The following is a 16189-nucleotide window of genomic DNA, read 5'->3' as shown; positions in this document are numbered from 1 at the left end:
ACATCCATAATACGTCTTATTTGCTTTATTTCTTCAACATGCAATTATTTAGAAGTCAGCTTTTTTGGGGAAATACACTTACCCCAAGGGGTACAATAGACACACATCAAAAGTTGTATTTATATTTTTGGTCCATTCTGTAAGACATTAAAGTTGTGATTTGCGTGCAAATGTAACGTGCATGACACTGGAATCGCCCTACTTTTATAATAGGTGTGTATGAACCATACAGACATAATAATAATAATTGGTGGGGTGCTTACATTTGGCCTATTTCACACTTTTTTTTTTTTTTTGCATATCGCACCCTCGGAAAGTGGGGTGAGAGCCAGGGATAAGCCATTATTGATTTTTCACCTAGTCAGCTCGGGGATTCAAACCTGCAACCTTTCAGTTACTGACCCAATGCTCTTAACTGCCAGGCTACCTGCCGCCATCCCACAACATTTGAGGTAAATAGTTAGACTTAAACTTCCATAGTGTCCCTTAAACATGAGTATAACAAGACAGGTACGTACCTTACTGGCCCCAGGCAGTAGGTGCAGTTTGACATACGGATCCGAGAGCCCGTTGTGGTCCATGGGTTTGAGCCCCTATGGGAGAGACAGACAGAGAAAGATGGTGTCGAAAGAGAGGCCGTTCACAAGGTAGTATGACAGCGCATCACAACATAGATATTATTTCCAAAGGTGAATACACTGAAATGACAACTACACATTCAACAGCCAACACAACAAAAATAACCTTGTTAAAACCTGCCAGACACACAAGGCCAATGCTAGATGCCTGACATCCAATTTAAGTCAAACACTTTTGTTTTTTATATGTGCACAACCTCCTCAGAATAACAATACCCATGTCAGCTAATTAGAAACGCCAGCGGTGAGACCTGTTTCATGGCTGGCAAAATACAGTTGAAGTCAAAAGTTTACATACACTTAGGTTGGAGTCATTAAAACCCGTTTTTCAACCACTCCACAAATGTCTTGTTAACAAACTATAGTTTTGGCAAGTCGGTTAGGACATCTACTTTGTGCATGACACAAGTCATTTTTCCAACAATTGTTTACAGACAGATTATTTCACTTCAAATTCACTGTATCAAAATTCTAGTGGATCAGAAGTTGACGGTGCCTTTAAACAGCGTTCTGTCTCCTAGAGATGAACGTACTTTGGTGTGAAAAGTGCAAATCAATCCCAGAACAACAGCAAAGGACCTTGTGAAAATGTTGGAGGAAACAGGTACAACATTATCTATATCCACAGTAAAACGAGTCCTATATCGATATAACCTGAAAGGCCGCTAAGCATGGAAGAAGCCACTGCTCCAAAACCGCCATAAAAAAAGCCAGACTACAGTTTGCAACTGCCCATGGGGACAAAGATCGTACTTTTTGGAGAAATATCCTCTGGTCTGATGAAACAAAAATATAACTGTTTGGCCATACTGCCCATCGTTATGTTTGGAGGAAAAAGGGGGTACCTTACAAGCCGAAGAACAACATCCCAACCGTGAAGCACGGGGGTGGCAGCATCATGCTGTGGGGGTGCTTTGCTGCAGGAGGGACTGGTGCACTTCACAAAATAGATGGCATCATGAGGAAGGAAAATTAGGTGGATATATTGAAGCAACATCTCAAGACATCAGTCAGGAAGTTAAAGCTTGGTCGCAAATGGGTCTTCCAAATGGACAATGACCCCAAGCATACTTCCAAAGTTGTGGCAAAATGGCTTAAGGACAACAAAGTCAAGGTATTGGAGTGGCCATCACAAAGCCCTGACCTCAATCCTATAGAACATTTGTGGGCAGAACTGAAAAGCAAGGAGGTCTACAAACCTGACTCAGTTACACCAGTTCTGTCAGGAGGAATGGGCCAAAATTCACCCAAGTTATTGTGGGAAGCTTGTGGAAGGCTACCCGAAACGTTTGACCCAAGTTAAACAATTTAAAGGCAATGCTACCAAATACTAATTGAGTGTATGTAAACTTCTGACCCACTGGGAATGTGATGAAAGAAGTAAAAGCTGAAATAAATCATTCTCTCTACTATTATTCTGACATTTCACATTCTTAAAATAAAGTGGTGATCCTAACTGACCTAAAACAAGGGATTTTTACTGGGATTAAATGTCAGGAATTTAAACTGAGTTTACATGTATTTGGCTAAGGTGTATGTAGACTTCCGACTTCAACTGTACATTTAATGCTTTTCCACAAACAAAAAAGTTCAATCTCACCTCCTCCAGTAGACTTCAGAATGTGTTGAGAGAAACTGAACTCTACGTGTTTGTAAATCAACTAATTAACAAAGTAGCCTACAGTAACTCTGCAACCTGACAATGAGAGGTGTGGTGGTAACTAAGGAATTCATGTGGGGACTATTTCCATAGTATGGAAAACAGCACAAGGATAATTCCGCTCAGACTGGGATCATCCTCTCAAAATGACTTCGCCAGTCAGAATGTGCTTATCCGCCATAAATGAGCTCCTCATCTGACACCTCTTTTCTGTTAAGATGATTGATGTGCTATGCCTATCATTGTCTTTCCCCGTTAGTAAAAGGACGCAGATAAATCACAATACGGGATCGTCTCCTTCCATGAATCAGAGGATAAAAATCTGCCAAACCCTTATCCAGATAGGAAGAATAGATTGGGAGACACAAAGACGACGTCATAATCAGATTGACTACTAGATAATTTCAGCAGAAGGACACATCTCAATATTATTTGTCCTGCAGGTTGGTTTAATCTCATCGTCTGCCTTTGGCTTGTTTAAGTGGGATCTTGATTCCCTATCTCACTTTGTAGATTATTACTCCGTATTAATAATTAACTTGAGAGATAACTGTTTATTTCGTGACAGTATTATTGACATTGCTTGAAAACACTTAAAGCCTTCATATAGCAAATCTACCAATACGGATATTGCTGAGACATTGCTTGGTTGCAGCTTTCATGAAACCAGAGACAAAAACAAAAGTCACATTTTCAAACACTTGGTTTCCTCAGCCCTATGACATGATATTGCAGACAGGCATGGTCATAGTGCTGCAGGTCCAATCAATGAAGCCTTGGCTAGAGAGCGAGGGAGAGCGCTTGATTGAATGGTGTTGAGAAACACTGAGGACCCTTAATACAGGTGAACAGTCACTTGAAACGGCAACTGGTAGCCGTGTAAGTGTGGAAGAAAATGAGCCTATAGATAAATGGTACGGCTGGCTCATCAGCAGCCAATAAAAGCACATCGGAGCTGTAATTTCATATGTAGGTTATCTTTCCTTCTATACAAACTGAAAAAGATTGGTTGTATGTGCTGTAAAGCACAATGTGCAGGTTTACTCGGGATAGGATATGACTTCTAGCTCCCATCCATATAACAAATCCAACATGCCTCATTGGCATGCATGCAGTCAAAAAGATTAGTATAAAAACAAGGCCTCAAAAAATTGCAATACTCCTCTTTCTCTGTCTCGAACACGCTGGGGCTTTGCTTTCTTATCGAATGGGATCAGCCAGGTTGAGCCTGACATAAATAGAATGATCATTTCAAAAGGTAACCCTCTCTCTGTGGTGTGTGCTAGGATTTATCATTTTGATTAGAACAGAGGAAGTAGGGCGCACACCACCTCCAGTATGACGGGCAAGAATCAAATTGGTCATGAAAGTACTAGTCCTTTAGGTTGAGTCATATCTATTGGGCGAGGGGGAACTTACTTCAGCACATATGTTTTGGGAATATCCCTGGGACTATGTCTTGGGAATAGTCTCTATGGATATCTGTCTTGTTTCACCTTTCAGAGAGAAAACTTTGCATGAAAATGCAATGGAGGTGTTCAACATTAATCTCTCATACCAGCCGAGGTTCTGGCTTTTTTACACTAGAATTAACTTTATAGGACAATCTACACACGTACACATAGATTTTGTATTGTATATACAGTGGCTTGCGAAAGTTCTCACCCCCCTTGGCATTTTTCCTATTTTGTTGCCTTACAACCTGGAATTAAAATAGATTTTTTGGGGGTTTGTATCGTTTGATTTACACAACATGCCTACCACTTTGAAGATGTAAAATATTTTTTCTTGTGAAACAAACAAGAAATAAGACAAGAAAAACAGAAAACTTGAGCGTGCATAACTATTCACCACCCCCCCCCAAAGTCAATACTTTGTAGAGGCACCTTTTGCAGCAATTACAGCTGCAAGTCTCTTGGGGTATGTCTCTATAAGCTTGGCACATCCAGCCACTGTGATTTCTGTCCATTCTTCAAGGTAAAACAGCTCCAGCTCCTTCAAGGTGGATGGGTTCCACTGGTGTACAGCAATCTTTAAGTCATACCACAGACTCTTTTTAGGTCTTGGCTTTGACTAGGCCATTCCAAGACATTTAAATGCTTCCCCTTAAACCACTCGAGTGTTGCTTTAGCAGTATGCTTAGGGTCATTGTCCTGCTGGAAGGTGAACCTCCGTCCCAGTCTCAAATCTCTGGAAGAATGAAACAAGTTTCCCTCAAGAATTTCCCTGTATTTAGCGCCATCCATCATTCCTTCAATTCTGACCAGTTTCCCAGTCCCTGCCGATGAAAAGCATCCCCACAGCATGATGCTGCCACCACCATGCTTCACTGTGGGGATGGTGTTATCTGGGTGATGAGAGGTGTTGGGTTTGCGCCAGACATAGCGTTTTCCTTGATGGCCAAAAAGCCCAATTTTAGTCTCATCTGACCAGAGTACCTTCTTCCATATGGAGTTTTCCACATGCCTTTTGGTGAACACCAAACATGTTTGCTTATTTTTTTCTTTAAGCAATGGCTTTTTTTCTTGCCACTCTTCCGTAAAGCCCAGCTCTGTGGAGTGTAAGGCTTAAAGTGGTCCTATTGCAGCTCCTTCAGAGTTATCTTTGGTCTCTTTGTTGCCTCTCTGATTAATGCCCTCCTTGCCTGGTCCGTGAGTTTTTGCTGAATACAGAGTCAATTGTTTTCAGGGGAAAAGGAAACCAGCAATGCAATGTTTATATTTGTTACCTTGCTAGTGTGGCTGACTTGACATGCCGCAAAGTTATTTGATGTGGCTGTCTGCAATTAAATATGGATGAACTGAAAAGAGATGACAAAGGAGTGAAATCTCTACAGCAAACAGAGAGATAGATGCACAATTGAGAGCATCCTGTCGGGCTGTATCACCGCCTGGTACGGCAACTGCAACGCCCGCAACCGCAGAGCTCTCCAGAGGGTGGTGCGGTCTGCCCAACGCATTACCGGGGGCAAACTACCCGCCCTCCAGGACACCTACAGCACCCGATGTCACAGGAAGGCCAAAAAGATCATCAAGGACATCAACCACCCGAGCCACTGCCTGTTCACCCTGCTATCATCCAGAAGGCGAGGTCAGTACAGTTGCATCAAAGCTGGGACCGAGAGAATGAAAAACAGCTTCTATCTCAAGGCCATCAGACTGTTAAATAGCCATCACTAGCACATTAGAGTCTGCTGCTGCTTATTGAAATCACTGGCCACTTTAAGAAATGGAACACTAGTCACTTTAATAATGTTTACATATCTTACACTACTCATCTCATATGTATATACTGTATTCTATAATATTCTACTGTATCTTAGTCCATGCCGCTCTGTCATTGCTTGTCCATATATGTATATATTCTTAAATTCCATTCCCTTACTTAGATTTGTGTGTAATGGGTATATGTTGTGAAATTTGTAGATATTACTTGTTAGATATTACTGTACTGTCGGAGCTAGAAGCACAAGCATTTCGCTACACCCGCAATAACATCTGCTAAACACGTGTATGTGACAAATACATTTTGATTTGATAACATTTGATTTTATTTCAGATAGCATCCATAAAAGAGTGGATGAATTGATTTAAATAGACTCAGGCCTTGGCAGTTGTTGCTTTTCTGCTACTGATACCGGCTTCACAAAACAATGAATTATTTGGTGAGTCATAACAACTTACTTCACCATGCTAAGCTAATCTTTATTGATCTCCTTATACCAACCAAACGCCATTGATGCAGGGGCGGCCTGTTCAATAGGGCGATATGGGCGACGCACTGCCAAACGGGAAAAGGAAGGGATTTTTTTTCTAATCAATTATATCACGGCAACAGTAGTTATCAGTGTTGTAATCTAGACGTCTGATCTGCCACAGTGCCACACTGCCACTAAATGTCCAATTGCTTCAAATGGCCACCCCCCCCTTTTGGGGCGATTTCAGTCAGGTTGAAAATCGCCCAGAAGTCTGTCATAGACTCCCATGTAAAATCTATTTTTTTCAAATTTCAGAGCTTTCAATACAATCTCTATGGGTGTCTGAGGGCTTGCACTTACGCGCTTTCGTCATACGTAACGTAACCATGAACGTAACTAAGAAAAGAGCGGATTGTGTCTTTGAAAGAAGTTCCTTTTTGTCGGCGAACAAATGAAGATAAATTGGCAACGAAACAATTAGGACCTCCCAGACCAAATTTAATAATTCAACAGGTTTCTACTAAAGGCGGAAAGTCCTACACCCGAGGATTTTCCAAAAATTGGTACGAATGAAAAAATAACATTGCCACTCAACTGGATGAGGGATACAGGCTAGCTGTCCGCCGCCACAACGATGAGGTTAGTGTTGATAATCACAAGTTTACTGGAGAACTGAGACCAAGTAGAGACTTTGGACAGGGTGGATATGGTATAATAAAGGCAGTTTATTCAGAGGTAAAGATATCTGGAATCGCGTGCACGGACCCGTTCGTCAAACTCTTAGGGAGCTATACATTAAGCCCCATTACTTACCATATCAGATAAGAGAAATTGCTGCAGCTACATATATTTTACATCCTGGCCCTACATAGTTCACTATTTGCATCACTTACCAAAATATTACATGTGGTCATATATGCTTGGAAAGTGGAGATGCCATAGAACGTCAAAAAAGTAAACATTGCTGGAGACACATTGCCGTTTTGGAGAAGACATCGCGTTTGCTAGCGAAGAGATTTGTTGTGGCAAATGAACTTGGGCTGGGAATTGCCAGGAACCTCACGATAAGATATATGCATTGCGAGTCTCATGATTCTATACGTATTGCGATTCGATACTGTGATTTTATTGCGCACCATATGTCTGTTGCAGAGGGATCAGAAAGCCATGAGAACGAGTTTTGATCAGTCATGGAAATAAAAGTGCTGAAAACAAATTGGCTCCCAATGTGAAAAGATTGAGAACAAGCTATGAAGGAACAATAATGGTGTTTTGGTGCAGGTACAGCCAACTAGCGCTAAAATATTGCGATATTGTCAATACAGTATATCGTAAAGTATCACTATGTAACTCGATTTCTTTCACCCCAATCCCTCAAATTAACGGTAAATAACTGAATTGTTTGCCCCACATTTAGCTAAGATGATTAGCTAGCCAGCTAAAATGTTTTATTTAGTTAGCAGTCGCATCTACAATAGTTTACTGTCAATAACATGTCTCCAAAAATGACGTGGTGTCTCCAATTGTGTTGACATTTTACAATTGCGATGCGCATCCATGAGTATCCACTTTCTGTAGCTCAGCTGGTAGAGCACGGCGCTTGTAACGCCAAGGTAGTGGGTTCGATCCCCGGGACCACCCATACACAAAAATGTATGCACGCATGACTGTAAGTCGCTTTGGATAAAAGCGTCTGCTAAATGGCATATTATTATTATTATTATTATTATCTGAAGAGAGCCCCGAAACATTGTGTGCACTGTGCAGACATTTTATGCAATAAATGAAGTAGGTTGAATCTAGTAGTTCTGATCTTCTGATTGGTCCTGATGAGTTGGGCGAGGTCCCCTCCAGGCTACTGTCACTGTTGCATTGGCTCTGAGTCGGGTTCTCTGTCTTCAAATGTTCAGCCTAAGAGAGGGGATTTTTGTGTGTGTGTGTGTGTGTGTTTAACAGTGATGATGTGTGTGTGTGTGTGTGTGTGTGTGTGTGTGTGTTTAACAGTGATGATGTGTGTGTGTGTGTGTTTGTGTGTGTGTGTGTGTGTGTCCTCAGAGCAAGAACTCGTGAGTTGGAAGAACTGAGAGGCCTATGGCGTGGGTGTTGTCCTTGGCCACCTGCTGACAAGGCTGACAAGATAGGACCCTTTTGTCCATTGTTATTGGATAGGAACAGAACTTATAACCAGCTCCTGACCTAAATAGATCTTAGCACAACATTTTACTCAACATATCATATTCCATATTCACTATAACAAATATATTTACTACGACATTAGCAAGAACCGCCACATCCTCAGCCGGCTAATCCAGTGTGTGAAGTTTTGCGGAGTGTTTGAGTTAGCTTTGCGAGGCAAAGATGAAACTGAGGGCTCCACCAACCCTGGTAAGCCAACACTTTTGAGATCAGTCAATAAATGCTTCTGGTATTGACTTATATGCTGCCCCTGTCTTCATGTTGTTGCTGGACATATCTTTTTTAAAATGTGTGTAGGTCACCTAAATCATCAGAAAAATTGCCACCCCTGAGAATTTTTTCAGGAGCCGCCACTGCATTGATGTACAGTATCAACTACTTCGGCAGGGACCGGAGTTGCCCATCCTTGTACTAGGGCATTGTCAGATGAACATCAACACATCAATATTTGAATTTACAAGAAACATATTTGTATAACTCTTAGTTGCTTGTGACTTGTTTGCAATCACCCATTGTGAGCTGAATCACACTTGTACTTGTTCTCTCTCTCCCCTTCTGTTAAGTTTAACTGTGTGTGCGCCTTCTGTTAAGTTTAACTGTGTGTGTGTGTGTGCGCGTGCGTGTATGTGCATCTGTCTGCATCAGTGCTATCCTATCTCCCAAACGTATTTGCTCAGCCATGTGTGGGATGAACGTTCCTAACACAGTGTGTGTGTGTGTGTGTGTGTGTGTATATGTGTGTGTGTATGTGTGTGTGTGTGTGTGGTGTCTCTCTCCCAACACAGAGCATCACTTGTCAGAACCACAAATGGTAATATACCATTTTCTGCTCCCCCGAGTTTCGGGTAAAAAAGTGCAAAGTACATTTTTCTGTTTTCGTGAGGAATCTTCTCATCTGCAAAACCTTTTATACATTTGTGTGTGTAACAAATGCACCTCATGTCACATTCCAATTCCACATCAAAACCTAACTATGGAAACTTATTGTAGGACAGAGGAGGAGGAGTATATGAGTGTTTTTTCTCTGTTCCTACGTCGCCTGCTCTTAGCAGTCGTTTGTTGTGCCTGGAGCTCCATTACTGCCTGTACTCTGGACCCCTTCTCTAAGCATGGAGCCTCTCCTCCTTTCATTTGCAGCAAACAGTGTCTCATCTCTTCTACAAAGCCCCAGGTTGAGTCAGATGTTTGTGTGGAACACAGATGGATGTTCTCTTTGATAGTGCGGCGGGGCCAGCATGTCTCCGTTGTGCGAGCGGCTTCAGAGCCGTTCCACAGATGTGAATTGATATGATCTGTTTTGGAACTGTGCCCAACTACAAAAGGCTCCCAACACGTTCGCTCGTAGGCCCCACTGCTCCAAGTTATTCTATGCTATGTTCTGCTGTAGATACCACTACCAGTCTCTTGTAGATACCACTACCAGTCTCTTGTAGATACCACTACCAGTCTCTGGGTTGAATCCAATAGGATTGGAATAAGCTGTCTACAGGAAGCATGAAATATTGCCTTTGCCTTTGACAGGCAGCTCAAGGCTAATGTACTGAGTACATTGAGGGTTGAGTGAGTGGATGCTTCCCTAAGTAAAGCGCACAGCTAGCTGGATGGGATGAGCCTAGGGTTGCTCCTTCAACTCTGCTGAGGAGCTGAGGCGCAACAGATCAATAGATGAAAATAGAAGACTGGGGAGCTTTGAGGCACTGTGATTCTGCACTGTTACGCTGTATGGAGTGGAAGCATTAAATACACATCGAGGTAACACTCGATCAAAGCTCCCTATGCAGCTACAGTCTTCTTCTTTACTGAAGGAAGGACTAACCTTGTCAAGCAGACTGACCAAAACAGAATGTAAATGAGATCAGGCTGGTTCCACCAGGCTAGGGAAGGACTAGACAGTGGCCCTGGTCTGAAATACCTGGACATCTGGTTAAGTGTTCTACAGGATACTATGGAAGAGATGTCTTTTTTATTATTTTTATTGTACCTTTATTTAACTAGGCAAGTCAGTTAAGAACAAATTCTTATTTACAATGACGGCCTACACCGGCCAAACCCGGACGACGCTGGGCCAATTGTGCGCCGCCCTATGGGACTCCCAATCACGGCCGGTTGTGATACAGCCTGGAATTGAACCAGGGGGTTGGTAGTGATGCCTCAAGCACTGAGATGCAGTGCCTTAGATCGCTGCAACACTCGTTAACATTTCGAGGAAAAATAATAATTAAGAAAATAAGAGTCAGAGGCCATCATCGAATAACCAACTACAACCAAAGATAAAACACTTTCATCATCTAACAATTTTTTGTCAATGTCTCTTTATACTAAAGATGAGGAGTAGGCTATATCTAGGCAGGGTGAATGAACGGTCTACTGCACAGCTACTATGAGAGGTCTTTCTAGAGCGCCGGGTTAAATTGTGCATAAGAGCATTTTTTAACTGTAAATGGTTAAACTAGTGAGAAATATATGTGATTGTGGCAAGAATGTGTGAGTGGGTAACATACACATCAGCCTAAATTGAAATGTTGCTTTATTTTTAAACATTAGAGGATTTAATATTTTAACTAGCCACCGTGCTTCTACATCTGCATTGCTTGCTGTTTGGGGTTTTAGGCTGGTTTTCTGTATAGGACTTTGTGACATCTGCTGATGTAAAAAGGGCTTCATAAATACATTTGATTGATTGATTCTAGAATTTAATTGACTGTCCACAGCAAATTCTCTTCTAGCGAGTGATAAAAAAAGTATTTTCAGATTCAGTGTAGCCTCTGAATAGTGTTAGTTTATACAGCACATACACCCCAAACATTTGCCCCTGTTCTATTGATTTCAAATTGATATCGATATGAGTGATTTAAAAAATAGTGTTGCGTTAATCTTTCCGGGTTGGCAACCTACTTGAAGCAAAATGCAACAATTCAAAATGTAGCTGGTTGTCTTCAGCAGTTTGTCCTCTAACAAGTGATGTAAACAATATTTATAGTTTCCATGTAATATTTTAGTTGTGTTAGTTTCAACAGCGCATACAACCTGATTCCCCCTAATCAATATGAGTGATTAATTGCCACTTGTCAAAACAATATGGTTCTTGGAGCATATGCAGTTTATGAGGTGCTCATTTTCAAAAATAAAAGTAATATGATTACTATTGTGGTAAATGTACTGTATGTGTAGGTAGTATATTTTATGTTTAAGTTTTCAATATATCTAAAACTGTTTCTGTATATTGATTATTGATTTGTACACTTCAAAATGCAGTTTTGACAAACTGCTGAATGAGTCCAAAAATGTGATGTGATTTATTTATTTTGATGATCTTCCAGAAATCATGAAAACGGGTTTGACTTGCCTACTATGTATATCATACATATCTTCCTATGGCACTAAAAAAAGCATTCAGAAATGGCAGTTGATTGAAGAGGCTGACATAGTATCTGTCTACATCTCTCTCCATGGTGCCAGTGAATAGCCGGTTGATCATAATTATGGGGGGATGGGGAGAAGAGAAATGACCGTTATGAAAGGCAGATGGGCGCCGTACATCAGTGTATCCACACACCTCGCGCCTCGCACATAGTCGTTCATACCAATTTCCCCTCGATGCTGCATTTGTGTGTCGTGCCTGTGGCATGTGTGGACTTCCATTTTGTAAAAGTAAAGTTCGGTAAATTTCAAATGCTGTAGGAACCATTCAACACCCTCACTAGTATGACGGGAGAGCCAACGATTAATTAATAGAGCAAGGCGTGATGGAGATGTGATGGATGCATCGCATTCTTCACCGATGAACGTTAAAGGGATACTTTGGGATTTTAGCATTGAGGCCCTTTATCTACTTCCCAAGAGTCAGATGAACTCGTGGATACATATATACAGCTCTGGAAAAAATTAAGAGACTACTGCAAATGTTTCTTAAATCAGCATCTCTACATGTATGACAGCCATTCCATTCCAGTGTCTGTTGAATTCCAACACAGGCACACCTCATTCTACTGAATTAGGTACTGATTAGGTGATCACCTGAACCAAATCTTATTTAACAAGGAAAAGTATAAAAACCACTGCTGTGGTCATCACTATCCTCTTGCAATAGGACAAGCTGGATGGCAAAAACAGTGGTAATAGTACCTCAAAAGTAATATTAATCAAAAAATAACTATTGACCATGCCAAAAGAGTTGAAAATGAAAGTTTTGAGTGAGGAAAAGAAGGGTTAAATTCTGGCTTTACTGGCAGAGGGATACAGTGAGCGTCAAGTTGCTTCCATCCTTAAAATTTCAAAGACGGCGGTTCATAAGAACAAGGCCAAGCAGCAGACATTGGGGACAACAAAGCTACAGACCGGCAAAGGGTGAAAACTACTGTCTACTGACCGGGATGACCGCCAACTCATTCGAATGTCACACAACAACCGTAGGATGACATCAAGTGACCTACAAAAAGAATGGCAAACGGCAGCTGGTGTGAAGTGCACAGCGAGGACGGTTCGAAACAGGCTCCTAGGGGCAGGGCTGAAGTCGTGCAAAGCTAGAAAAAAGCCCTTCATCAATGAGAAGCAAAGAAAAGCCAGGCTGAGGTTTGCAAAAGACCATAAGGATTGGACCGTAGAGGACTGGAGTAAGGTAATCTTCTCTGATGAGTCCAATTTTCAGCTTTGCCCAACACCTGGTCGTCTAATGGTTAGACGGATACCTGGAGAAGCCTACAAGCCACAGTGTCTCGCAACCACTGTGACATTTGGTGGAGGATCGGTGATGATCTGGGGGTGCTTCAGCAAGGCTGGAATCGGGTCTTTGGGAAGGACGCATGAATCAAGCCACGTACAAGGTTGTCCAGGAAGAAAACTGGCTTCCTTTTGCTCTGACATTATTCCCAAACTCTGAAGATTGTTTTTTCCAGCAGGACAATGCACCATGCCACACAGCCAGGTCAATCAAGGTGTGGATGGAGGACCACCAGATCAAGACCCTGTCATGGCCAGCCCAATCTCCAGACCTGAACCCCATTGAAAACTTCTGGAATGTGATCAAGAGGAAGATGGATGGTCACAAGCCATCAAACAAAGCCGAGCTGCTTGAATTTTTACGCCAGGAGTGGCATAAAGTCACCCAACATCAATGTGAAAGACTGGTGGAGAGTATGCCAAGATGCATGAAAGCTGTAATTGAAAATCAGGGTTATTCCACCAAATATTGATTTCTCAACACTTCCTAAGCTAAAACATTAGTATTGTGTTGTTTAAAAATGAACATGAAGTTATTTTGTTTGCATTATTCGAGGTCTGACAACACTGCATATTTTTTGTTATTTTGACCAGTTGTCATTTTCTGCAAATAAATGCTCTAAATGACAAAAATTTTATTTGGAATTTGAGAGAAATGTTGTCAGTAGTTTATAGAATAAAACAAAAATGTTAATTTCACCCAAACACATATCTATAAATAGTAAAACCAGAGAAACTTGTGTTTTTGCAGTGGACTCTTAATTTTTTCCAGAGCTGTATGTAAGAAGGAAGTTGGATGTAGTTTCGCGAGCCAATTCTAACTAGCGTTAGCGCAATAACTGGAAGTCTATGGGTATCTACTAGAATGCTAGCAGATACCCTAGCGTGCTAGCTAGGGTTAGCTAGTTAGCAATTGCGCTAGCGCTAGTTAGCAACTTCCTTCAAAATGCACGCAGAGACATAAAAAGGGTATCCACGAGTTCTGACTCTGGGGAAGTAGATAAAGGTCTGCATTGTCAAAATCCCAAAGTATCCCTTTAACGTCAGAGAAATGCCCTGCTTCAACCTCTGGGACAGGGCTTATTTAGACTCTATGCATACATCTGGTGGAAAACGAGTCGGCGTGATGCATCACATCGAAGTTTGTGCCAATTTCCATCTAACCATCTAACCTCATATTGTAAAATAGTGAACTACTCCTTTAATGTCATTGCATTTCATAGGGCCCCGACTAAAGGTCTACTTTAACAAGACAAATGAAAATGCGTGAGCGCTGTCGGCAGTGTTCAGTGAGGCCAAAGGCAGTGTTTAAATTGGATCTTGTCTCTTGGAGAAAGAATGCATTTATATAGCATTCTCACATTGATCTGTTATTCAATTACAACTGACCCGCAAACCAGAGGCTAACTAGGGGGTAAAGCAAAATGTTTGTTGCATTCAATTCCAATAATTATTATCCTTATTGCAGCTGCAAAAGGTGAACTAGGGCCACAAGACTCCCGATATTATGGTTTCAGCTCAGAGAGAAATAGAGTAATTAGTGACTCATGATGATGTTATCCTAACATTTTCTTTACTTGATTACTTTATGAATGATACTGCTAGTACGTACAGTATAGTGGAGGATGTACGCCCACTTTAGAATGTCTCCACTACTGTACCTGTTGATTCAGAGTTAAAGTAAAAAGATCTTCAGGTACTGCACCTGGGCACAAACATACACTGATCAATAAACATACACCTTACTCTCATCTACTCATATCAATCATTATATCATGTCAAGGTATCAATGAAATATAAGCACCAACATACTGTTTTGGAAAAATACACATACAGTAGCCTATACACTGAGTATAACTGTCACACCCTGGCTCTGGGGACTCTTAAATGTTGAGCCAGGGTGTGGACTTGTTATGTTTAGTTTTCTATGGGTTTTGTTCTAGATCGTTTATTTCTATGTTGGCCAGGGTGGTTCCCAATCAGAGACAGCTGTAGCTCGTTGTCTCTGATTGGGGACAATACTTAGGCAGCCTGTGTTCACTAGTTTATTGTGGGATCTTGTTCCGTATGGTTTGTTGTATTACCTAGGACTTCACGTATCGTTTTGTTGTTTTTGTTTGTGTTGTGTACACTTAATAAAAGTATGTACGCCTATCACGCTGCGCCTTGGTCCGCTTCTCATAACGATCGTGACAGAAGATCCCACCATAAAAGGACCAAGCAGCGTGCCAAACAGGAGAAGTTGGCGATGTCCCAGGTGGGCGAATGGTGGTCTTGGGAGGACATATTCGCGGGCAGAGGGCCATGGGCAAAGATAAATGCCCAGGCAGGAGAGGAGAAACGGCGCCAACCGTGCCGACGACGGACACGCGAGAGGCAACCCCAAGTAATTTTTTGGGGGGGCACACGGCGTGGACGACGGGGCTGCTGGAGGCAGCTACAGGGCGCATCGGCGATCTAGGAGAGGAGGCCATCAGGTTTGGGGGGCTGGAAGGGTGGTTGGCGGAGCCTAGAGGTAGAGCAGAGCCAACTCCCCGTACTCAGGCTAGGCAGCGTGAGACTGGGCAGGTTCCGTGTATTGCGGAGCCACGTACTGTGCCGCGAGTGTTCCGGCACAGTCCTGTACGTCCTGTGCTAGCACCACGCACGTGTCGTGCTAAGGTGGGCATGCAGCCAGGACGGAGTGTGCCGGCTCAATGCTCGTGGCCTCCAGTACCCCTCCTCGGTCCCGGATATCCTGCGCCAGTGCCACGTGCTGTAGTGCCAGTACGAGTGCACAGTCCTGTACGTCCTGTGCTGATGCCTCACACAGAGTGTGTGGAAATAGGCATTCAGCCAGGACGGGTTGTGTCAGCTCTCCGCTCCAGACCTCCAGTCCGTCTCCACAGTCCAGCCCGGCCTGTTCCTGTCCCTCGCACCAAGCCTGTGGTGCGCGTCGCCAGCCCGGTCCGGCCCGTTCCTGCTCCCCGCACCAAGCCTGTGGTGCGCGTCGTCAGCCCGGTCCGGCCTGTTCCTGTCCCTCGCACCAAGCCTGTGGTGCGCGTCGTCAGCCCGGTCTGTTCCTGTTCCCCGCACCAAGCCTATGGTGCGTGTTCCCAGTCCAGCCCGGCCTGTTCCTGCTCCCCGCACCAAGCCTATGGTGCGTGTTCCCAGTCCAGCCCGGCCTGTTCCTGCTCCCCGCACCAAGCCAGTGGTGCGCGTCGTCAGCCCGGTCCGGCCCGTTCCTGCTCCCCGCACCAAGCCAGTGGTGCGCGACGTCAGTCCGGCACGGTCCGTGCC

At 43.0% G+C, this 16189-nt stretch overlaps 1 protein-coding gene across 1 annotated transcript in view; it reads right to left on the bottom strand.

The window, feature by feature from the left end:
- LOC311136543 (double C2-like domain-containing protein beta) overlaps positions 1–16189 on the bottom strand; it is a gene marked incomplete at both ends in the record, with an annotated part of 208511 nt that overhangs the window by 79555 nt on the left and 112767 nt on the right. The window contains one exon of the mRNA XM_084170710.1: positions 519–593. Coding sequence (XP_084026836.1) covers positions 519–593 — 75 coding nt within the window. The remainder of the gene's footprint in view (positions 1–518; positions 594–16189) is intronic.

This window comes from Coregonus lavaretus, assembly GCF_964263955.1.
Source record: "Coregonus lavaretus genome assembly, chromosome: 10".
In the NCBI taxonomy this organism is placed as follows: Eukaryota; Metazoa; Chordata; class Actinopteri; order Salmoniformes; family Salmonidae; genus Coregonus; species Coregonus lavaretus.
The sequence above is the reverse complement of the archived record's forward strand: the minus strand, read 5'-3'. Positions and strand labels throughout refer to the sequence as shown.